We start from the raw sequence: 25074 nt of genomic DNA, 5'->3' as shown, positions 1-25074 counted from the left end.
GCCTTCTGGCTTCCAAAATGACATCCATCACAGCTTTGCTGTGAGGTGTGTTTTGTATAACTACATTATTCGCCATGCTGCCAGGTTTAAAGTTCTGAGCTGGATGTGCAGGATCTGATTGTTTTACTGGGATAGTAGATGCGGTACTTGAAGTAAGGTCCAAGCTGGGCATTGAGACAAGCTCCTTAATACTGGGTACCAGTGCTGGCAGGGCCAGTCTGGTGCAACCAGAATCATCTTTGGCTTCTCCTGTCTGACCTTTAGGAGTATCCTGGGGAGGAGAGGCAGAGGATGAAAGGCATATACTGATAGGTTTTTCCAGCTGAAGGATAGGATGTCCACTTTCCATGCTTGTCTGTGATCAATCCTTGTGCAGAATTTCTTTAGTTGGCAGCTGTGAGGGGAGGCAAATAGATCTATGTCCGGGCATCCCCATTTCCTTGTTATGTTGAAGATTTGTGGATCTAGCTGCCACTCATGGGGATCCATGAGGTTTCTGCTTAGTTCATCTGCCAAAGTATTTTTCCTTCCTGGCAGGAATTGTGCCTGCAGATGTACTTGGCAAGGCAATGCTGTGTCCCACAAAGTCGTAGCTAGTCTGCAAAGGCGGTAAGAATGAGTGCCCCCCTGCTTGTTTATATACCACATGACCGTGGTGTTGTCCGTCTTTATCAGTAGTTGTCCTGGATGAAGTAGGTCCTTGAAGGCTGTCAGGGCATTTTGAACAGCTAGCATCTCTTTTTGATTTATATGTAGATGCATTTGGTTTGAGGTCCATGTTCCCTGAATACATCTTCCTACCATGTGGACCTGCCAGGCATAATCTGATGCATCCGTTGTTAGTGTCTGCCTGGCTGGGGGTAATGTGAATGGTGTCCCTTGTTTTGGTGACAAGCCTTTGCCCACCATCGAAACTCCTGTTGCAGTCAGGGAATGAGAGTAATTATGGTTTCTAGGCTGTGGCAATGTTGAGTGCAAACACTTTTTAGGTACCATTAAAGTTTCCTCATATGCAGTCTTGCATATGGAATTAATAGGATACAGGATGCCATGAAGCCCAAAGCCTGCAGAATTTTTCTTGCAGATAACTGGGCCTTTGTTGCCAACATGTTGAAATAGGTAGTCAGTTGCCTTTGTTTGTCTGGCGTGAGATAAGCCATCTGGGCAGTTGTATTTAAGCTTGCACCCAGGAATATTATCTCTTGAGAGGGTACTAGTTTTGATTTCTTTTCGTTGACTGTGTACCCTAGGCATGTTAGAAGTTTTTTCACAAACGCCAGATGCTGTAAAAGATGTCCTTGTTCTCTGCTTGAATTAGACAGTCGTCCAAGTAGGGGTATATCTGTATTCCTCTTTGTTTGCAGAATGCAATTACTGGTGCCAGGCACTTTGTAAAGACCCTGGGCGCAGTAGATAAGCCAAAGGGCAGTGCAGAGAATTGGTAATGCATTGAGCCAGCCTTGAATCTGAGGTATCTTCTGCAAAGTTGTCTGATTGGGACATGCAGGTATGCCTCTTTTAGGTCTAAAGTTACAAGCCAAGCGTTCTTGCCCAGCATGGGCAGAAGCTGTTGCAAAAGTCACCATTTTGAATTTTGGTGTATCCAGGTATGTGTTCAGAATCGACAGGTCCAGTATTGGTTTCCAGGCCTTATCCTTTCTGGGCACTAAGAACAGTCTTGAGTAAAATCCTTGCCCCCGCTCTTGATCTGGCACTTGTTGAATGGCCCCCTCATGTCCATGAGGGATGAGACTTGTTTTTGTGCCTCTGCCCATTGATTTTTTGGCAGATCTGGCCAGCCGTTTGCCTTTGGCAGGGTATGGAAATGGAACTTGTAGCCTTGTGACATGATATTTAGAACCCACTTGTCCTGGGTTATAATGTGCCAATTTTGAGAAAAAAGTGCTAATGTTCCCCCAAAGGGTGCTGCCAGGTAATAAGTGCTTGGTGCAGGCAGGGGGAAGTCATTGGGCTGTTTTCTGTAGGGTTGTGATTTGTCTTCTCCACTTTTGGAGGTAGAAGCACCCCATTGCTTTGACCTGTATGAACCTTGCGCCTGGGGTCTGCCCCTTTGAGGTCTGTCTGACACAGGAAAGGACCAATTTTTTGTTGGCCAGTGTCTACTAAACCTAGGTGGCTGTACTTGTAAAAAAATCCTTGACCGTTTGCATAGATTTAGCCTTGTCCTCCATTTTCTTTAACACCTCTTCTGCCTTAATACCAAACAAAGTATCATGCTCTAAAGGTGCATCTATTAATTTAACTTTAACATGATCGGGCAGATTTTGTTCCTTTAACCAAGTATGCCTTCTAATTACAGAACCTGTTCCTGTGGCCCTGCAGAAGGCCTCTAAAGAATCAAAACCACATTGCAAAGTATGCTTTCCAACTTATTCAGCTGCATGCAATATATCCTGCATTTCCTTGTTTTCTGCACATTCAGAGTTTAACATTTTCTTTTTAAGCAACGACATGACATGTTGCTGATATTTGATCATATGAAACTGACAGTTTAAGGCCCTTATAGCCAAGGTAGCAGATGTGTAAACCTTTTTTCCCCATCTATCCAGTGCCCTGGAATCCCTGTCAGAAGGGTTGGAGTTTTTGGCAGCAGAAGCCTTAACTCCCTTGGGACCCTGAGAAATAGTTTCTGGGTCAGCAGCAGGGTTTTTAAAAAGGAATTTATGTGAGTCAGGAACCCTCCAATATCTGTCAGGCTTAACAGGAGTTGGAGGTAAGGAGTCAGGGGTAAGGCTAGACTCCGAAAACACATAATCTACAACGTCTAACACAGGGGGAATGGCAAGTGGCTTGTGCTGAGGTAGTAACAGGAAATCCCTGAGCCTCTTTTTAGATTCTGAAAAATCTTGGCTCTCACAGTGGAAATGCTCCCTCATGGTATGTAAGGTTTCCCAAAGGAATAGTCCTCAGGAGGAGAAGCTGAAGGTATGGATTCTTCAGCATCAGAATCCTCATATAGGGGAGAAGAATATACCTGATCAGAAGAGGAATCGGAAAAAATGGAAACCTGATCTGAAGATTCATAGTCAATCTCTTGCCTAGGCCTCTTATCAGGAGGGGGATGGGAACCCCTGATCAAGGTAATCAAGTCTTCGGCCAACTTGAGCATCTGTTTTTTGGGTATGGAGGCCTGTCCACGTGACTCTTGAGTTTGCTTCTTTGTCTTTGAAGGAGCTTTAGTCTTTGCCTTTGAAGTCGGTTTAACGTATAGATGTTTGGGTCTGAATACACCCTCAGAAGCCGGTGCCTGCTCAGCAGCTCCGAATCCATCTGAAGGATTAGCGTCCGAGGCTTCAAAACCTTGAGTCTCCAGCGGCATGGCCGACTCCACGTGGGAGTCGGTAGCGGCCTGCGACTCTAAAGTAGCAGTCGTCAGGGGCTGCAAAAGCACCTCACTGAGAACCGGCGACTGGCTTAGGAGAAGCTTCGGCATCGGGTTTGGGCCTTGGGTGTCTTTCTCTTTCTTTGCGTTTTCTGTGAACTCCGGTAGCCGGATGGCTTCCCGACATTTCTAGATATTTAAACCTGCGTCCAAAGTAGTTCAAAGCAAAATCATACCAACGCTTAATAGTGCGTTGGTTAAATCTAGCACAAAACCGACAACCCAGAAAGTTATGATCGGGGCCTAGGCAAGGAATACAGTAAGAATGAAAGTCCTTATGAGGTATTTGCTTCCCACAAGAAATACAATTAGCTTTTTCTGACATCGGTTCTGGAGCAAGAAAAAAGTTTCCCCAATGGGGTACTTAGCTTTATAGAAGATTTCGGATCTGAAATTCGAACTCGAAAATCTCAGGAGTCGGCCGACCGGCACTTGCGAACTGCTTCTGCTTCGGGCACCGCGCGGCAAGAAAGACTGGGGAAAATGGCGTAGGCTACTACTTTTATACCCCTGACGACCTGACGTCAGGGAAGGGGTGACAACAGCCGACACAGGACCCAGGACTTTGGAATTCAGGCCGATTGAGGGCAACCTGCCAGCAGGATTACCCAAATGTAATGACTGCAACAGTGAAACATGAAGAACATGAGGGACAGCCTCTAAGTAAAACAGCAATTCCCCCGATTGGAGAGCCTCTAACTTAAACGGCTACTCCAACAGATAGTAAAGGAAAGAAGAAATGAACCCTCTAAGTTAAACGGGCTCAATTAGAAAGCAAGGCCTGCAAAAACGATGGTCAAGAACCCAAAAAACAACAGCAGAGGAAGGGTCAAGAAGGTTGTTAGTCAGGCGAGGACTAAGCTAGACACCAATAAGTTTAATTAAACTAATAAAATTTTGGTAAGGATGACAGCAAAATAAGAAAAAGTCTTAATACTTAGCCTGAGCCAGTAGTCGCAATCCCGACGCTGCAAGCGGCAAACGAGATCTGGGTAGCTACCGCTAGGCATGTTGGGATAGGGGTTAGCCTCGAGCCAGTATAAGCTCTCGAGCTATAGTAAACGGCCTTGTCATTGCCGACGATCGGCTCTGTACCCAACCAGCAAGAACAAAGGTGAGATGGGGACAACATAACATTGATATTTAACACCCACTGATTGGAAGTGATGTTTGTCCAGACTAGTGGGTGTAGGGAAATGCGACCCCTAACTGCCTCCAGGCAATGCTTCAGGAGCGTTGATAGGGCTGCTCAGAGAAGGGTTCCCTGGAGCCCTGATTTTAAGGACCCCCCTGCCTCAAGGGTGTCATCGTCCATTGAAACCTCTCCCCCTGCATCTGGAAGAGGATTCATCAGGAGCGCCCTGAAAGGGAGTCTGTGCCTTATGGAACCACATCTACCGGTTCCCTGCTGGGTCTCAGAGAAGGCCTCTGGGGAATAGAAAGCATGATCCATCATCCCTTCCTGCTTGCTGTGGATCAAAGTGTCCTTCACAGAAGGTCCAGAGAGAGTAGAACCCTCAAAGAGGGCATTGGAAAAGGATGTCTTAAAGAGCTCCAAGAACCCGCATAAGCGTAGCCAGGCAAGACTCTGCAAGGCAATGCCTGTACCCGCGGCTTGAGAGGTAGCTTCCGTGACATTGGAAATTAACCTCATCGAGGAATTCGCGAGGGAGACCAAAGTGGATAGCTTGAAAGACACCTGCTTCAGGTTCTCTGCCGGCAACAGCTCTGCAAGGGAGGTGGAAAATTATTGGACCAAATCCTCTTGGAGGCAGATAAAATGGGCCAAGTAGTTTGTTGCTCTCAGTCCAAAAGTAGCAGAGGTGTACACCCACTTCCCAAAACGGTCCATCACTCAGGACTAAAATTACAACCACAGCAGCAGACCAAGTAAGAATATCCAAAAAAATGACAGCAGGAATCAGATCCACAGTTAAAATTTATTACACTGACCTAGCGCCTCGGGAGATGGACCGTGGAGTTCTGCTCTGCTAGCTTCTTTCTCGTGGCCAGAGCAACCACGATGGCATCACCTGGGACTCCTCTACTCCAGAACAAATGATTTGCAAGTGGCCTAAGGAACTTGTCTGCCCTCTTTGGTACAGGCTCCACCTTGTCTGGTTCCTTCCAGGCCCTGCTGGCGATCGGCTCCATTAACTCAGCAGGGGGGGGGGGGGACACCCAGGAGGTAGATGGGCCTGTCCCGAAGGCCTTCAGAAACAAGGACTCCTCCGAAGATGAGGGTTGGGGAGACCATCTTTCCTTTTGTTTCAGGAGCTCAAGGATGTCTCCAAAGGAGACATCATCGGGCAGAGATCTGGGGGACCTGTCTCCTTCCTTGAGGTCTGTTATCCTCGGTGAGGGAGTCCAAGTGCCTTCTGTTGCACTTTGTCTCACGATGAACCTCCGCCACTGGGGGGTCCGGGGAGGACTCAGAATAGACAGGGATTCCCCCACAGGGAGGAAACCCTCTGAAGGCTCAATCGGGAGAGCAGAACCAGGACAGGATGTGAGGCCTCACCAACCAAAGTAGAGAAAGGCCGGGAGAGACCTGGAGGTGTGGCAGAGGAAACTCCAGACCTGGAGAAGGTCCTCTCTACCATCCGGAAAGCCGAGGGGCTGGAAAAACGGGCCCGTCCTCCATGTCTGAGGGAGAAGTGCCTTGGAGAGCAGGAACGTGTCTGGAAACAGCCCCCTGATCCCTGGATGATACCGACCCAGAGCTATCAAAAGCAGATATGCAGAGAGGAAGGGACAAGTCCAAAAAAAGGTATCAGATTACCCCCCATGTGGAGACTGTGTCGACCACTCGGGTACGGGACTCACCCCACTCCAAGGGTAGGGGAACAGAATAAGCCAGGAAACCCAACAGGGCTGAGAAAGGGGGTATATTCGGCCTTGCTGGAATCTGGCTACAGATGTCCTGTTCCCTAGAATCCAAAGCCACTGGGGTTGGATGAGGAGAATGAGAAACCGAGGAGGGGCAGGCTCCCCCTGGCCTGATACCGGCCCAGAGCTACCAAAAGCAGATAGGAAGAGAGGATGGGACAAGTCCAAAAAACGGTACCAAACCATCCCCCTGTGGAGACTGTATCGACCACTCCGGTACGAGACTCACCCCACTCCGAGAGTAGGGGAACAGAATAAGCCAGGGACCCCAACAGGTTTGAGAAAGGGGGTATATATTCAGCCTCACTGGAATCTGGCTGCAGATGTCCTGTTCCCTAGAATCCAAAGCCACTGAGGTTGGATGAGAAGAATGAGAAACCAGGGGGGTGGGTCAGGCTCCCCTGGCCTGATGGGCAGGAGAAGCCAAAATCCCTAACTCTATCTGGGCCTTGAGGAAGACTCTTATCCTGTCCATGTCTGAGAGCAGGAGACTCCTAAAAAAATCTAGAAGAGGAAGAGGAGTGGGTAGACTTGGAGGGAGACCACCCCGACCTACCATCATGTTCTGTGGAACGGATGCAATGCGTTGGAGCTGACTGGGACCTCTGTTTAGAGGTAGAAGGGATAGCAACCTCTTCCACGATCAAAATTGGATCCGATGACACTTTTGGATACAAAAGCCTAGCTGACTCAGCAGGCCGATCTGACGGAAAGGTCAGATCTGAGGCTGGCTGGACCTTGGTCGGATCAGAAGGCCTCTGATCCAGAGAGTACCTGGATCTGACAGACTGCTCCGTGGCTCTCGGCTCCGAAGTCTTCGGATCTGAGATTGACCAGGCTGGAATCGAATCTGGGGACTTAGGATTTGACAGCCGCAGCTTCTTGGAGGGAGCTGGCTGAAGAGAAGGGGTCTTCCTCTTTGGATCTGAAGCAGCAGCCTTGGAGGGAGAAACTTTTAGTTATGTACTTACCATAACGATAGATGTATGTGATCCATTTCGCCTACATTCATAACTGATGGGGGCTCGGAGCCGAGAATCGGCTCCGACTCGGCCGATACACTAGCACGAAGTCTCTCATTGGCTGGGCCAACCCCCTTATCCCAGGATGCACCACGCCCAAACCCCCAGATCTTGTTTGCCCCACAACTCACTCAAATGAGCCACTCCAACTGTACAATAGAGTTTCCTCCAGATCCAACAGGTAGGGGGAAGGAGGGCAGGTACGTACGAATGTAGGCGAGATGGATCACATACATCTATCGTTATGGTAAGTACATAACTAAAAGATGTAATGCGATCCTATCTCGCCTACATTCATAAATGATGGACAGCGTCCCTAGCACCTAGATCCTGGGAAGCTCACTGGAAGACACTCCTGAACACTGTGGAACCAAAGGACGCCCGACCTCTACAGGCCACGTCCAGTTTGTAATGAGAGATAAAAGTATGTGGAGAAGCACAAGTGGCCGCTGCACATATCTCATCCACCGACAGTCTGGCGTGGAAAGCCACTGAAGTAGCCATAGCCCTAGTAGAATACGCTCTAACTGGAAATGGAAGGTCCCTTCCTGTTGATGCATAAATAAATTAAACACAATCCCTAATCCACCTAGCAATAGTGGTCTTAGTTACTGCTTTGCCAATCCTGTTATCAGCAAAGGCCACAAACAACTGGTCTGATTTCCTCTGCTGCTGTATCCTATCCAAGTAAAACCTCAGTTGTCTATGCACATCCAACTGATGAAGTCTGTATTCTGCCTTGTTGGAAAATTTTGGAAAGAAAACTGGTAGCTCTATAGATTGCTGCAGGCAAAGAGCAGAAGAAAAGACGGGTTTAGTCTTAGAGATACTCTATCCTTGTGAAAGATCAGATAAGGGGGCTTAACAGAGAGGGCTTGAAGCTCTGAAACTCTTCTGGCTGAAGTAATAGCTACCAAGAAGGCAGTCTTCCAAGATAAGAACTTTTGCTCACAAGTGGCCGCTGGCTCGAAGGGATGAGACGTCAAGGTTCCTAAAACTACATTCAAATCCCATGGCAAAACAGGTTGCGACACCGGGGGGCGAAGCAACTAAGCTCCCTTAAGAAAGGCCTTACACAACTTATGACTCATGAGTGAAGGCTCAAAGGCAACATGATAATTAGAAATCGCTGCCAATTGGACTTTAAGCATGGAGACAGCGGAACCCTGTCTAAAAAGAGTTGCCAAAAAATCTAATACTGTGGACACCGGGGCTGTCATGGGGTCAAGGTTGTGCTGCTGGGCCCAAATGGCAAACCTTTTCCATTTATTAGAATATATCTCCTTAGTGGAAGCTCTGTGAGAAGAAGACAGAATCCGGACCACCTCAGGCGAAAGGATATGCTGTCTGACTAAGGTCGGAAGTGGAGCAGCCAAGCAGTTAGCTTGAGAGTTCGCAGTGATGGATGGGCCTGACCTTTCTGAAGAGTCAGGAGGTCTGGAACTGGGTCCAGAATCCAAGGATCCTTCACTGCATACTTCCGAAGGAAAGGAAACCAAACCTGGCGGGGCCAGTGTGGTGCGATCAAAATCATGCTGCTTCCCAAGCAGATCGCCTTCTAAATCACCTTTGGCAGCAGTGGGACCGGAGGGAACGCGTAGAGCAGACCGGAGGGCCAATTGTGGACTACAGCGTCCCTGGGATACCCCCCTGGGGGGGAATCAGGGAGAAGAAATTGCTGCACTTCACGTTCCAGGGGCTGGTGAAAAGGTCGCAACAGGGAAACTCCCACTTGGAGAAGATCCAAGCCGCTACTCGGTCGTTTAGGGACCACTCGTGAGGCATCAGAATAACTCTGCTCAGCCTGTCTGCTATCACAATGGACTTCCCCAGAATGTGCGTTGCCACTAGAAATCTCTGGGAAGCGATCGCCCAGTTCCAAACTCTCATGGCTTATCTGCAAAGAGGATAAGACCTGGTTCCTCCCTGCTTGTTCAGGTACTACACTACTGCCATATTGTCTGAGAAGATTGCGATGGTACCCTTGGGAAGAGAGCTGTGAAGTGCCTGCAATGCTAGAAGCACTGCCCTCATCTCCAGGACATTGATGTGTAAGTGGGTTTCGTGATCCTGCCACGTGCCTTGAACGGTCATGTCCAGATAATGCCCCCCCCACCCTATCTCGGAGGCGTCCGTGGTCACTGTGGCAATGGGGGAGGGGGGGCAGAAGAGTCGCCCCTGGTTCAGGTAGGAGGAGAGGAGCCACCAACGAAGATCTCGCCGGCAGGTATCCGTAATGAGAATCGGGTAGGACAAGGGCAGATCTTGGTACGACCACTGGGACGACAGCAGCCATTGGAGAATTTGCATGTGCAATCTTGCCAGAGGGACCAGAAGAATGGCGGCCGCCATCGACCCCAAAAGTTGAAGGACCATCCTGGCTGGGGCTTTGCTTCAGGGTAGTAAGGCTACAACTTGGTTCTGTAGTATCTTTATCCTCTCTGTTGGAAGGAATGCTCACATCTCGACAGAGTCTAGCTCTGCGCCTATAAAGGCAACACGCTGTGATGGCAGCAATGCAGACTTTTCCCAGTTGAATGCAATTCCTAATAGATGTCCCAATTCGATGGTAGCACTCACGGCTTGAATAAGAAGATGCCTGGTGGGGGCAGTGAGGAGCCAGTCGTCTAGATACGGAAACACCTGGAATCCCAGACGTCTCAGGTGAGCTGTCACCACTGCCAGACATTTGGTAAACACCCTGGGGGCTGTGGTGAGACCAAAGGGCAGGGCTCGGAACTGGAAGTGACCAGCTCCTAGGCGGAAGCGTAAATGTAACCTGGACGCCCTGTTTATCTTGATGTGATAATAGGCGTCATTGAGATCGATAGAGCACATCCAAACTCCTTTTTCCAGCAATGGAAAAACGGATTGCAATGTGACCATCCGGAACTTGGACTTCTTTACGAAGAGGTTTAGGTGGCTGAGGTCCAGAATGGGTCTCAAGTCCCCTGTTCTTTTCGGCACCAAAAATAACTGAGTAAGTTCCTAATCCGGTCTGGTCTGCGGGGACTGGCTGGATGACTCACTTTCCGAGCAGCTTTGCGACCTCTATGGCTGCTTGATCCCGTTGACTGGGTGGCACATCCGGGATTTTCCTTGACTGTGGAGGGGGACGGATAAAGGGAATGGTGTAACCTCCGGCGATGATATGAAGCACCCACTGATCCTGAGTGATGGAAACCCAGGCCCTTGGATGCTCCGAAAATCGACCCCCGGCTGGCTCCGGAGACGCACAGTCGGGCAAGTCCCTCAGGGACGCTGGAAGGAGGAACCACGAAAGGATTCGCGGTCTCCTGTGTTGTGGGGGCCTCCGCTGCCTCTAGGGCGACTTCTTTCAGAATAATTCCCCCCTCCTCTGCCTCTGGAAGGGGGGTCACTCTGATCGGCAGGGAAAGACTTTTGGGACTTTCTGAACCACATCTTTCCTCCCCTCTGCGCCTTGGGATAAGGTCTTGAAGGGAGCGAAAAACGGGCCCCAACGGCAGACAAAGTCTTACCCTCCTGCAGGCATCTAGTGAGTGTGTCTTTCACCTTGGGTCCAAAGAGACAGGACCCGTCAAATGGAGCGTCTGTGAAAGAAGACTTGAAAGCCTCCGCAAAGTGACACAAGCGCATCCAGGCTTGCCTCCTAAGGGCTACGCCCGAACTCGCTGTCCTACTCGCCCCTTCGGCTGCATACGATATGAGCCTCATGGACAAGTTAATCGACGAAAGGGTAGACAGCTGGGCGTTGACAGACTGTGTCAACGCCTCAGGCACGTTACCTGACAGGGTATCTCCCAAGTCCTTTATGAGATCTCTTTGGAGCCTCGTAAAATGACACAAATAATTCAGCGACCGCAGGGTAAAGGTAGCTGACGTCAGGGTACGCTTCCCATACCTATCCATGCTCCTGGACTCCTTGTTAGGAGGATGGATAGACGTAGATGCCTCTGCCACATCCTGCTGGGTGGCAGACGCCACCACCATAGCATCCACTGGGACTCCCTTGGTTAAAAACTCCTTGCCAGGGGGTGCGGATAAAAATTTGTTGGGGCGAGAAGGAACTGGCTCCAGAGAGTCAGGGTGCTCCCACACCCTTTGACAAATAAGGTCCAGTAATTCATCGAAGGGTGGAGACACTCAGGAGGCAGAGGGTTGGGCTCCGAAGGCCTTGAGGAAGACCGACTCCTCTGCGGAAGGGGTTTTGGATGGCCAGTCGCCCCTCTGTCTCAAGATCGCCAGGACATCGGAGAACGAGACATCGTCAGAGGATGACTTCGGGGACCCTTCCGCATCATCAAGGTCGGTGTCCGAGGTGACAGACACCATTTGGGGAGTCTATGTGCTTCCTCTTGCACAACTTTTTCCTGGGGGGCTCTTCAGGCAAAGACTCTGAAGGCTCCTCGGAAAAAGGGGACCACACATGGAGGAATCCTCAGGCCTTGGAGCTGCACTGTCCGAAGACAGGGGGGCACCAGAAGCTCTAGTCACCGTGTCTAGGGAAGGAGTCGCAGATTCCGGTGAAGTCACTAGAGATTTGTCTAGCGCACTCCTCATAGCCTCGAAGGCGGGTCCACCAGAATCTGAAGAAAGGCCCGCCTGCGAGACCATGACCGGTGTCGGGGTCCCCCTAGCCGAGGCGCCAAGGAGGAGACTCGGGGCCGCAACCAGAAGCCCCGAGAAATCCCCCTCGGGCTCGGCCGAGGACACCCGAAAACCAAAACCCCTGGAAGGAACAGAAAAGGTTGGAGCTGAAGACGGTGCCAACAGACTAGCAGTGGGTCTCGAACCGACTCAGGAACCTCACCTGAACCCCGTCTCCGACGACACCAGTGTTGTCGGAGGAGGAAGAAACGGAATCGAAATGGTTGGCTCCGGCCACTGGGCTGGAGCTGAAAATAATTTAGATAAGACAGGTGACTGGAGGAGCCTCTGGACCACCCTATCTACGAGAAACTCTTTCTACCGGCTCCGAGGTAATGCTGGAATGTCGACTCCTAATCGGCTCCAGAAGGATCGGAGCCGAGGAAGACTCGATTAGAACAGAGACCCCCTTCGGCGCTGATGGTTCAGGAGCTGAAGAAACCGACCCTGGAGCCGAAACACTCACCTGCGGCTCCGAGACCAATGGAGCCGAGGAAAACCCAGATTGGAGTTCTCTATCCTGTGGCTCCAAGACCAATGGAGCCGAGGAAGGAGACCGAGACTTAGATCTTTTCTCCTGTGGCTCCGGGACTATTGGAGCCGAGGAAGAAGACCCAGACATAGATCATCTATCCTGCGGCTCCGAGATCAGTGGAGCCGAGGAAGAGGACAAAGATTTAGTTCTTTTTTCAGGCGGCTCCGACGGACTTGTCGGAGCCGAAGACGACTTTTTCTTCGATTTCGAAGAGGGAGAAGAAGATATAGCTTCCTCAAAAGCTGGTTTTATTAAACCTTTCAAGATCAACTTATTTTTCCTCTCCTGTAGTACACGAGAGGAAAAGGCATGGCAAACACTGCAAGATTCTTGCAAGTGTTTAGCCCCTAAGCAATAAACACAGATGGCATGGCCATCTGTTAACGACATTTTATTGCCACATTTCGAACATTTTTTTAAAGCCTGACGGCTTATGCTCTTTTTCTTTGCCAGACATGACCCACAAAGCACTCGAAACAAGGAAGGGAAGGGAGGGAAGAGCTCTAACTAAAACGCTCGACAAGAAATAGGGCAAAGGCCCTCTAACTCAAACGGGCCTAGCCCGCCAAACAGAAGGAATCACACAACACCAAAAACAAACACAGCCAATCACAGGGTAGTACAGACGAAGATAGCTATTAAAATAGCCGTTTGGTTATAAAATTTTTAAGCTAACAGCAAAAAACGACCCAAAAAGGCCAAAAAAGAAGGGTACTTAGCCACAGCCAAGTCGAGACCACGTCGTTACTTCAGAAGTGGCAAACGAGATCTGGGGGTTTAGGCGTAGTGCATCCTGGGATAAGGGGGTTGGGCCCAGCCAATGAGAGACTTTGTGCTAGTGTATCGGCCGAGTCGGAGCCGAGAGCCCCCATCAGTTATGAATGTAGGTGAGATAGGATCGCATTACATCAAAGGGATCCCCCTGAGCTAGACATTTGGTAAGAACTTGTTGAGGCACTCTGCCAAAGCCCTGGGGTTAAATGTGGCACAAAGGTTGCATTTAACCTCCAGGTGCAAGGTACCCGAGCAATACACACTCCTTATGTGTGTCGGAATAAGGCATTTTCCGACCGCATGAGGAGCACTTTTTAAAGTCAGCAGGCTTATCACACATTATGCTACTACTACAAATCAAAAATTAACTACAAAAGACAAATACAACTACTCCCCTAACAAGTCTACAGCCCTAATGGCTACTGCAGAAAAGGGCGCCGAAAGCCCAACACACACAAAACTACTGACACTAAGCTAAGGGAAGGGAGGGAATAAACTACAAGAATACTACTAACAAACACTACACTAGAAAAAAACTACATCACAAAAACTTAACTACTTAAAGTAGAAGAAAAGCACTTAACTCACTAGAGCCACAGGACATGCACTTGCAAAGGAAGCATGTCAAATGAGATCTGGGGCAGCAGGGCATCATGGGAGAGGGAGAAGCTAGAGGCTTGGATCTGTCTGTTGAATGTTGCCAGCTCATAACGGATGTCGGATCCTAGACCCTGTGGTGATGAATGAAGACATGGATAACAGCAGATTCAGTGTATACCAAGATTATACAGCCCTCATTCTTAAGGAGGTATGGGTCTCCTCCAAACTGATTACATGCTTAGATCTGTAGTCATGGGACTGCATACATATCTGCTGACCTCACGAGATCCAAACATAGTGAAAATTTAAAAACATGAACAGAAGTCATCTAAGATGACTTATTTGCTTGGTTTAGCAGAAACATATCAGTCGTAAGCAGGAACAGAAAATCAAAACAGAAGTAGAGAAAAATCACGCAGCAATTGAACGTGCCAAAAAACAAGAGAGAGTACAAGGAGAAAGATCAGAAGAGAAAGAAAATAATGTGGAAAAGACAAATGTGTGAAGTACAGAGATCTCCTGGAACAACCACATTTAATTCAGGATTTGACACAGGAGTTACGTGAAATGAAACCAAAAGATGAAAAGTTAACAAAGGCATCCAGGATTGTGGACTACATACACATTGGTTTACAAAGTCTACTGAACACATGGGAGAAACAGACAAATGCAAACTCTGTAAAAACATAACTGGAAAGAGTCACATATCTTGTTGCCGGGTGTCATATACTCACGGCATAGGGCCTGGATACTGAAAGGTACAACAATGTGGCATGACTGTTGCAATGGGGATTGAGTTGAGCAAACACTACAATATGAAGAAGTTGAGAAGCACTGGGAACATGTACCACAAAGTATTGCAGAAAATTATGTTTATTGGGAGCACCCATTACCAAGAGTTCAAAAAAAAGAGATGTGAGAAAAAGCAGATATAATAGTCCTGGAAAAAAAAGAGAAAAGTAGCATTGATCATTGAAATTACTACACCCAGTGATTACAGCATCTTACATACTGAGAAATAAAGTCAGAAAAATAACAGGATTTGCAAGCAGAGACAAGCGCAACGTACAAGAAAGATACCCAGACAGTTCCAATAGTATTAGGAGAAACACATCTAATGAAAAAAGAATTTACAGTCATATTTAGATACGCTACCAATACATACAACTTTGTATAAACTGCAGGAAGAGTAAATTCTAGCACCTTACGGGTGTTATGAATGGCACTTTTGGCTAACATCAAAGATGGAAACAATACTAATTTCCTTAACTTTAATCATACTCTCACTTAGGAATGGGGTCCATTCCTGCTATAGTATTACAAATCCATAAAACCTGTAGAAATTAAACCTAGAGACGCACAATAAAGTGCATTATCCTTTGTATATCTATTAACTAGGAAGAACCCTATGCACAAACTTTTCACAGCAGTAGAAGGCAGAAGACAAAAGAAGCAAAAATTCAGAAAGCTAAGTCCCGGACAGGCAAAGTCCTAAAGGAGACCCAACTCTTACAGTCCAAATAATAATGCAAGGTAAAGATGTGAAGCAATGGCTAAGTGGCCACTGCACAAATATGGGCAAATGAAACCACTGAAAGTACCAGTACAGCTGGTAGAGTGGCCTTTGACAGCACGATTTTTCCCAATTGATGATTAACTGCCTAATATGAAAAGGCAATGTGACTGGCAAATCTGCTTGAAAGGGTTGCCTTGCAAATTTCCAGCCCTTGAAGCAAAGAAGATGAAGAGCTGTTCTGTCTTCCTACACTCATACATTCACGTCAGGTACAAACTGGGCTAGCAGTGCAGGCCCAGGGTGTGAAAAGTTCTTTTTCCCCAGGTTTCAGACCCTACAAAGGGACAAGAGAGATTAATGGACAGATTCAAGAACAATTTGTTTATATATTGTTGAGAGCAAGTACTCATTCGTCCTATGGAAAAACTACTTTCTTAAGGACTAGTTATGGCTCCCCTGTGATACAGGCTTCAAAGCTGAGAGATTCTGAAGGCAGAGGTGATGGCCACAAGAAAAACATTTTCAAGAGATGATCCTAAAGTACACTGAATGACTGTGTTTGACTGAAAGACAGTAACTCCTGTGGGGAAAGATAAAGGCTTCCAAGAAAAATATTTTTCAAGAGGTGATATCCAAAGCCACTGAACCAACAGGTTTAAATGTAGGACAATTAAGCATGTGGATCTGTATGCTCAACTCTCAAGGAAGAGGAAAACACAAAGAGCTAACAGAAAGACAAAATCTATAAACATTTGGTGATGTAGCTATCAGTGTATCAACGTCCACTGCATTGTTGGCTACTAAAAGCACAAGATGCAGGAGCATTCAAACACAGACCCTCTGCTACAACCTTACTCCTGTTACCAAGGACAAGACTTCCTGGATCTTCTAGAGAGGCAGAAATGTGTGCTCCTGCAGTCTGTCCATCTTCATGCCAATGAAACCAATCCACCGAGGGTGAATCAAAAAGAAAGACATTTTCCCAGTTTATGAAGACCCCTCCCCCCACCAGAAGTTTTAGTCAGGCAAACATCCACTCCATGTATGCGACCATGAAGCCCTTCAATAGGGACACTAAAAGACAGTCATCCAGGACTGGGAACACACAATGTTCTTCCTCCTACAAGACATTCACTACAATAACTAGGATTCCACAACTACTCTTTCAGCAAAGGAGAAACCCAGGACTCTATATGGAAAGGGTGATCAGTGTGGAGATGCATGGAGAACTCAGAGGCCTTCAGGTCCTTTGACTCATCTGAAGAAGCACAGGAGGGTTGGAGGTCTCTCACATCTTTGTACTAGTAATAGACAAGTACAGATGCCATGCAGTGAATGTACTCAAGGATATACCTACCAGTGGGGGCCCAGGGCCTTGAAAAGTTTCCATCTGGCCTGGCACTGGCATCAAGTCTTAGTCCCCGAAGTCTGCACACCCACACAATTACAAGGAAAGGTCCCACCAGACTTCTGTCTGAGGCCTAGGAACTGAACTGCAGTTCTCAGCTTGGGAGGGACCAAATGGAACCTCATAACACTGGGTCGTCAAGCCCTACTGGAATATGGGCAATGCCTTGCAGAGAAAATTCCCTGGCCCTGAACATTACCACTGTATTATGACTGAAGAAAACACTTCTGGCGAACAAGCTAGTCACAGATGTGCTCAGTTTCTTTGACAGTGGGGGAGGCCAGACCCCCAAAAATGACTGGTAGGGATGCACCTCTCTTGGGTACCTCATCATCCACAGAAGAGGACAGGCATGAACTTAACCCCTCACTAGTCGAGGACTTGAAGTCTGTCTTTATACCAGACATCCTTTGGAAGGATAGTGATCAAATCATCCCCTCCATTTCTTTTGTCTTCTGCTGGTGCTGGAGAAAAGCCTGGGAGTGGGGGAAGGGCACTACTAATGGTCTCAGTGCTAGTATGCCCATAAACTGCCATTTACCAAGTGACACAGGTCAGCAGCTTTTCACTCCTGCATCTCTGGGTGACCAAGTGAGCCTCAGGGTGAACACAGCAGCAGTTCTAACACTTTGCCCAGCTGTCCTACTCTGACTCCTATACTGTGCTCCTTTCCAAAGTAGAAAAAAACAATACCAGTGTGAGTCATACCCTGATAGCCACACACATGCCTTGACTACTTCAGGCATCCAATTTCTATGAAGTATATTAGAACAGAGACTGAAAATGTACAAAACAGGAGAAAATAAATAATGCTGTCAAAAAAAAAAAAAAACAAAAAGAAAAAAACACGGTCAGAGTTGGTCATGCTCTTTTTGCAGCGTTCATCATGGGACCTTAAGAAAAAAGGCAGTAAAACTGGAAAAGAGAGGAGAAGAAGAGAGAAGAGACTCACCATGGTGGGCTTCCAGTGGTCACTCTCTTTCACTATGTTAACTGTTGCAAAAATACTGTACTTGATGCAAAAGAATAAATCATGGGCTATAAACTGTCACACTTCAGAATAATTTATTTCTCTTGACTATACATCAGTATTGCCTTGTAGTACATTCAGAATAAAGAAGTTATGTCTTACCATAACGTTCCATCTGTATTGTTGATCCTCGTTCAGTCATTATGCATGGGTATCGGTTCCGAGCTCGGAACCGAGCCGGCCATTTTCCAAGCTTGCTTCAAGCATCAAACTCTCGAGCTAAACTCCTACCCACAATCTCCCTCTCCCTGTTACCTCAGATTGAGTTTGCAAGTCAAGGAAGGTAGAGGCTAACTCTGGTCAAATAACCTAAGAGAACCAGATAGTGAGATCCACTAGAAACCACAGGAGGGGGAAGGAGGGAGGGTCGTAATGACTGAACGAGGATCAACAATACAGATGGAACGTTATGGTAAGACATAACTTCTTTATCTGATATTGTTAATCCTCGCTTATTCCTTACGCATGGGACAGAGTCCCCAGCTACCTCTATTCCTGGGAGGCTCTTGTGGAAGGACATTCCTGAGCACCATAGAACTGAAAGATGCTCTACCCCTGGAGCCCAAATCCAATTTGTAATGACTGATGAAGGTAGCCCAAGTTGCAGCTGCACAGATGTCATGTAAAGAAGCTCTGGCATGGAAGGCAGCAGAAGTTGCCACCGACCTTGTTGAATGAGCTTTCATGGTAGTAGGCAACGAGATATTACGTTGTGTATAAATAAAGGTCACACAGTCCTTCAACCATCTAGCTAATGTGACCTTAGCAACAGCAGATCCTAATCTAGGTCCAGAAAAGGCCAAAAATAACTGGCCAGATTTATGAAAAGGTCCTGTTTAAGTAAAAACAGATTTGCCCTTGTATATCTAAGGTATGTAGGCAATACTCTCCTCTGTTTGAATGATTGGGAAAGAAAACTGGCAATTCAATGGCTTGATTAATAGACATTTCAGAGATCACTTTAGGCAGAAATGACAGATTAGTTCTCAGAGACACTATCTCCATGAAAAATCAAGTATGGACTCTTGATACATAAAGTTTGAAGCTCAGAAATACGTCTGGCAGAAGTAATGGCGACCAAAAATGAGAAGTTATGTACCTACCATAACGTTCCATGTTAGTTGTCTTCTTCTCGCCTTCTTTCTTGCTGGATGGGTTCGGAGCCGACTCGGCCAATACTAAAGCTCGAGAGCTAATTCCACCGGCTCGAGGCTCCCCTATATCCCCACAATGATTCAATGGTGGCCAGCTGAGAGGCCACTTTGTCACGGACCTCATCAGACACGGCATCAGCCAAAATTTCAGAGAGCTCAGAAACCAGATCCCTCTGAAGCCTGGTAAAATGTGCCATACAATTCAGGGACCTGATAGCAAAGGTCGCTGAAGCAAAGGTGTGCTTCCCTATCCTGACCAGGGCCCGGGACTCTCTGTTAGGTGGATGGACAGTCTGTCTTTCTTCTTCTGCCAGATCCTTTTTTGTTGTGGCCGCCACCACCAAAGCATCCACAGGAAGACCTTTGGACCAATGGGGATCCAAAGCAGGAGGGACAAGATCTTATACAGCCTCCGGAGAAGAGCTTCGACGGTATCAGGAGCCTTCCAAGCACGCTGCACGATGAGCCGGACAAGTTAATCGGCAGGTGGAGTAACCCAGGAGGTAGGGGGTCTGGTGCGAAAGGCCTGCAGGAACACATTCCTCAGAGGTCGGATTAGAGGACTGCCAGTCACCTCTCTGTTTCAGGATTTCGAGGATATCACCAAAGAATACCTCAGAGGGTGACCGAGGGGATCCTTACGCCTCATCGAAATCTGTGTCTTCGGTGAGGGACTCCTCTGTGGAGTCCATGTGCTTCCTCCTACACGAACTTTTCCGGTGGACCTCCTCAACGGGAGAAGCTGGAGAAGACAGCGGAAAAGGGGATTCCTGAGGGAATATGTCCTGCGGCCCCTGCACCCGGTGTCCGCTAGGTGCGACTTGTGAAACCAGTATACCAGAGGAGGGCGGAGGTATAGACAGTCCGGAATCGCCAGCAGCAGCGAAAGCCTTCTCCATCAGTTGGAAGGCTGGTCCACCCAAAGAGGAGTGTGTGTCTAGGACAGGGGGCACCCCTCCCCTAAGTGGCTCAGCCTGCCAACCCAGAGTCCCTGGATGGCTGTGGAGCAGCAAACTATATGTGTCACAAGCTGACATCCTGGGTTGTAGCAAAACTTTTTTGCCACGAAGGCAAAGGCAGTTCCTTAATGAGATCCATAAAGGGAACCGCAGAAGGGGAAGACTGTGCTATATCCATGGACTTCAAAGGCAATGAAGGAGGAGAATAAGAAGGGGTCTTTGGAGATGGGTGATCACCTCCCAAGGAAGGACAGTTCCTGAGGGGTGGGATACCTCTGGCCAAAAATGCCTGGTCCACAAGACGCAACATATGTTCGGAAAGGCTTCTAGTGGACCTCACGGAGACTGAGGGAGAAACAGGCCTGCCCACAAAAAGAGGCAGACTTGGTGCCCATCTCATCTGACCGCACAGAGGACAACTGTGCCGAGAAAGACTGGACTACTGTTGTCGGCACCAAAGTCGTCATCGGTACTAAGGTCACTGTCTGCACCTACACAGGGATCGGTGCAGAAGTGGTCGTCTGTGCCAAAGCTGGAACCAACAAAACTGGAGTCAATAATAAAGGTGTCAGTTCCGAGGAAGGTCTCGGAGCCGACGCGGTCAAGGTCTGCGCCGACTGAACGGTCGGTGCCGATACAGTAGTAATGGTCTGAACCGAGGAGCCCCTCAGTGCCGATATATAGAAGGCTGCAGGAGAAGACGGAGCCGAAATCACTAATGGAGCCGAAGGCCTCAGTGCCGAAGGTCTAGGCACCGAAAGCACTGGGGCTGACTGAGAAAGCTCCGGAGCCGAAACTTTAGCTTTTTTAGGTTTTGGTTGGCGGGAGTCCCCAGCCGGAGATGAAGGCAAAGATTTAGCCTTAGTAGAAACATCCAAGGTTTTCTTATGGGCTCTAGGAGAGGTTGAGGCCTCCGACCCAGAAATAGCCTCTGAAAAGGGAGATTTTAGAAGTTCCTTCAGTATCAGCTTGTTTTTCCTTTCCAACAAGGTTCTTTTAGAAAAGTTGCCACAAATAGTACAGGGTGGATCAACAGACAAATGGGAAGCTCCCAAACAATAAACACACAGTGTGCATCAGAAGTAGGCAGTTTGTGTCCACAATCAGAACACCGCTTAAATCCCGGGCTACCTTTCTCATCTGCCATGACAGCAAATTAAACAGTAGAAAAAGTAACCAACAATGGTACAACAGAGTACCCGAAGGTATGAAAGAAAAGGGTGAAAGGATTACCAACGATGGTAAAGAGAGAGAATACCTCGCAGTAAAGTGGTAAAGAAAAGTCAGAAAAACCTGAAGAAATTATAAGCGCTAGATCCTATAGGGTAAGAGACATTAAAATATGAACTTTTCTGACAGAAAAGTAGTCTATAAAGCTATTAAACAACAACTGACTATACTTAGCTCAAGAGAAGTAGCTTGACACGACCGAATGGAAACGCGTCAAACGAAATCTGGGGTAATAGGGAGAGGGGGATTGTGGGTAGGAGTTTAGCTCGAGAGTTTGAAGCTGTCGCGAGCTTGGAAAATGTCCGGCTCGGTTCTGAGCTCGAAAAAGATACCCATGCGTAAGGAATGAATGAGGATTAACAATATCAGATCCAGTATTACCTTGTAGTACATTCAGAATCCATTAAAGGACCTTAATTACAATTAGCAAGTATCAACTCCACAAAGACAACAATACTGACTCAGAAGACCAGAGTGAGGAAAAAGCCACTTTAATGTATTTACAATAGGTTATTCCCCAAACTGTAAACGCTAAATTTAGAAACCTGTTACAGAGTTACAGCTAAAGACAAAGGAAATTATATTCTGTAATTGTTTTCACATTCATCTACACCACAGGATATCTGCCCTTTTTAAAAGATCTGTAGCAGCAAGCGTTATCCAGACAATATTATTTGCTTTAATATCTTAAAGATCTAAACAGTATTGTATTACACAACTCTTTTTCAGTTCACCAACCTGTCCCTTATTAAATATTTCTAGAATTTAAAGTGCTATTAGCAATCAACCAACCCACACTCTTGATGAGAAAACAAAACTACATTGCAACATTTATTTACAAGGTAATATACAAAAATCAGCTGAAATTTCAGCAAAGAACGTGAACTGTCACACATAACAGCAAAACTTCCTTGTAACGCATACAATAATTTCCATGTTTAATAGTACACAAAAGCCTTAGAAGTTTAAATCGGCTTAAGCTATTATTGCCTCAATGGCATATAGTTATTTTCCCACAAGGATGACAGAAGCTATTTATATAACTAACCCCAGATTTTTCTTTTATTTTGAGGTCACAACAGTAACTTTACATATTCTACAAATCTGCTATATAACCATCTACATACAGTATGCTAACTCTTGCAAGTTGTTGCTAGCTTTACAGAATACATATATCTACATTACATAACATCAACATTTATATATATTTTTTTATAAATATATATATATATATATATATAAATATATACGTAATAAGCTGGGATTATGACCCCTTGTCTGTGAGATTATTTCACTTCTGAGATGTGACAAGGCTAAAAAGAGGGTTTTTATGCACCACCTCAGGAAATAAAACAATCTTGGGTTTATGACCAGACAACTGATCATAGCATTTTGTAGTACATGTTTAGCCCACTTAATACTCTCCGTCTTATCTTAAGGTAATAACGCAGAGTACAATAAAGTAACATTTTTCAGTACAAAAAAAACCCATTATGAGTGCCAACAAGAAAACATAAACAGTGTTGCATTCTATTAGACTGATACATTGCTAAAGGGCATGTTACAGTGTGGATTTGGACTTTCTCGTGTGCTATACATTCCCATACGAGCGTGTTTGCAATTAAGCTATATGTTTAGGAAATTCTTCATAAAGCCTGAAAATTAAGTCAGAAAAAGCTTTTGAGCTTACTTTTTATAATCTGTTGTAAAATGATGATCTGTTTGCCAAAGCTGGTAGCCATCAGGACTGGCACTACTTTTAGAAAAGTTCATTCAGTCATTTGAGATACTTGCGAGTCCTATTCCTGTTACAGTACAGTTATAAAAATCCAGAAATGCTATTAGTAGCAGATGTGCCCTCAAAGCTATAATGTAACAAGTATATGATTTACACTGCATTTCTGATAATGACAGGGACTAAACATGTGCTACAAATATATACACATTTGTATGTATATGCATGTTTATATAGACATACACCCATACACATGTACACACACATTCACACAAATATGAACATATACACGTGTGTTATATGTCTAATTCAACTGAAACTAGCTGTACACTTGGAAGTGGTATACTAGTTTACTAGAACAGGAGGAGGACCACAACAGTAATAGCACGATTCTTAAAGGAAAGTTTTATCTGTATAGCAGAAGCTCTGCTATACTTGATTTCAATATGACAGCTTGAAACTAAAACAAGAGCATTTTTCCTAAAAGCCTAATTCCTGACCTGTCAATAAACCCAAAAGGTCTGTCCCTTTCCATGTGTTGTAAGCCCCATCTGCTATTAAACCCAACGCTGGCAGCATTAGTCCCAAACCTGCAGAGCCTGCTATCCTGAACTGTATTGCCTAGTTCATTTTCTGACTTCACACGTGTCATGTAAATACTTTCCTGCATCTCAACAAAGAATCTGGTGGCAACAAAAGGCCAAAAATAAAATTACCTTATTGTAGTAAAACCTGTTTTAAAGCTCAGCCATGAAGAACTGGACAGAGCTGGCTAACACCGATCTCATGCTTATTCTGCAGTACAGCTTTTCTGTTGACTGTAGCTCTACTGACAAACATTATACTGACAGTAGCACGGACCAATTCTGTACCTGTACTAATTGTGTGTGCAGTTTTGGCATATATGGAAGGTATCAGCAAAACAGGTCTATTGATTTGCTCTTAAGTTCCAATTTGGCTGATCCAAGGTATGGCCAGGTTTGGGATCTTGCTGTGCTACAGTTTTTCTTCACATCTGTGCAATTTTCTTATTCAAAAGCCCATATTTCAATATCTTGTACAAAGAAATCCTCCTTTTTGGAAAGAGTACGATTGCCAAATGTTTTACAAGCATGACTTCTTCCATGGTAAAGGTCTCCATCCAGCCACAAACCGAACTCTCCCCTGCAACACAGGAAAAGAGGAAAAAAATGAATGCAAGTACAGTTATTTTATGCAGTTAATATAAAGTGGAAGCAAAGCAATGGAATATCATATTGTAGCAGGCTGCTCCAAAACAAATCTATCAATCGGAAAAGCCTCATATTCAGCAACCCCATAATTCTTCAAATCAAGACTCTAAGCTCTCTACAGATCTCCCATACCCACAAAATCAGGAAATGCAGAAACCTGATGGTCCAAAATAAGGTACAAAGCATTTCTCTCTTCAGAATGGTAAAACTGCCAAAATTCATGGAGAAGGTGGGCATCTGGATCTACAGCTAGAAGAAGAAAATCTGACTCTGCTTCAAGAGCCCCTTTCAGTGACAATACATTTGTGTGACACACTCAACATAAACAAAATCTATGTACTTAACTGATAAAATCTGGGTAAGCATGTTCATCCTCATTCATAGTAGGACTAATGTGAACAGGCTCAGCACGTGACATTTTCTCAGGCTAACAAGGCCTTCCTCCCTTTAGCCATAATGCATTGCTTGACACCTTCTCAAAACATCCAGTACAGCAGGCAAAATCGACATAACTAGGCATAAGCCTCTAGACCAAGACAGCAAAGGAGAAGATGAAAGGGGATGAGTATGTTAAGGAGGATGGACCTGCTCATCTAGGTCTAGGATCATGTTTAACTACATAATTTTTGTATCTGGGATGAGAAGGTCTATCCTTGGAAACAACAAGACAGTGTTCAGATCTAAAACTTCTAAGCAGAATCCTTCATGGAATGCACCTCTGATTGCTGTGGCATCAAAGGAAGACCTAAACTTGGATAACATATCTAGATTTCAGTGCCAACAAAAGTATTCAATGAAGACCATGTGACTGCTTTAATTTTATCCAAGGCTGCACTATGGCTTGAGATGTAGCAACTTGACTGTTAGATGTGTTCCTCAAACACAGGAAAGAAAACAAAGTTCCGTACTTACTGTGAGGCTGCCAGCCCAGCTATCTGGAATTTTGTAAATAATCATA

The 25074-nt window shown here is 46.2% G+C and overlaps 1 protein-coding gene across 1 annotated transcript in view; it reads right to left on the bottom strand.

Moving 5' to 3' along the window:
* Positions 1–21624: 21624 nt before the first annotated feature.
* The window catches only part of OXR1 (oxidation resistance 1), a 4227902-nt gene continuing 4224452 nt past the window's right edge, over positions 21625–25074 (bottom strand). The window contains exon 15 of the mRNA XM_044065706.1: positions 21625–24048. Coding sequence (XP_043921641.1) covers positions 23913–24048 — 136 coding nt within the window. The 3' untranslated portion in view covers positions 21625–23912. The remainder of the gene's footprint in view (positions 24049–25074) is intronic.

The sequence above is a fragment of the Protopterus annectens genome, chromosome 3.part0 (assembly GCF_019279795.1).
Source record: "Protopterus annectens isolate FY-2018-M chromosome 3.part0, PAN1.0, whole genome shotgun sequence".
NCBI lineage: Eukaryota > Metazoa > Chordata > Ceratodontiformes > Protopteridae > Protopterus > Protopterus annectens.
This window is presented reverse-complemented; position numbering and strand designations above follow the sequence as displayed.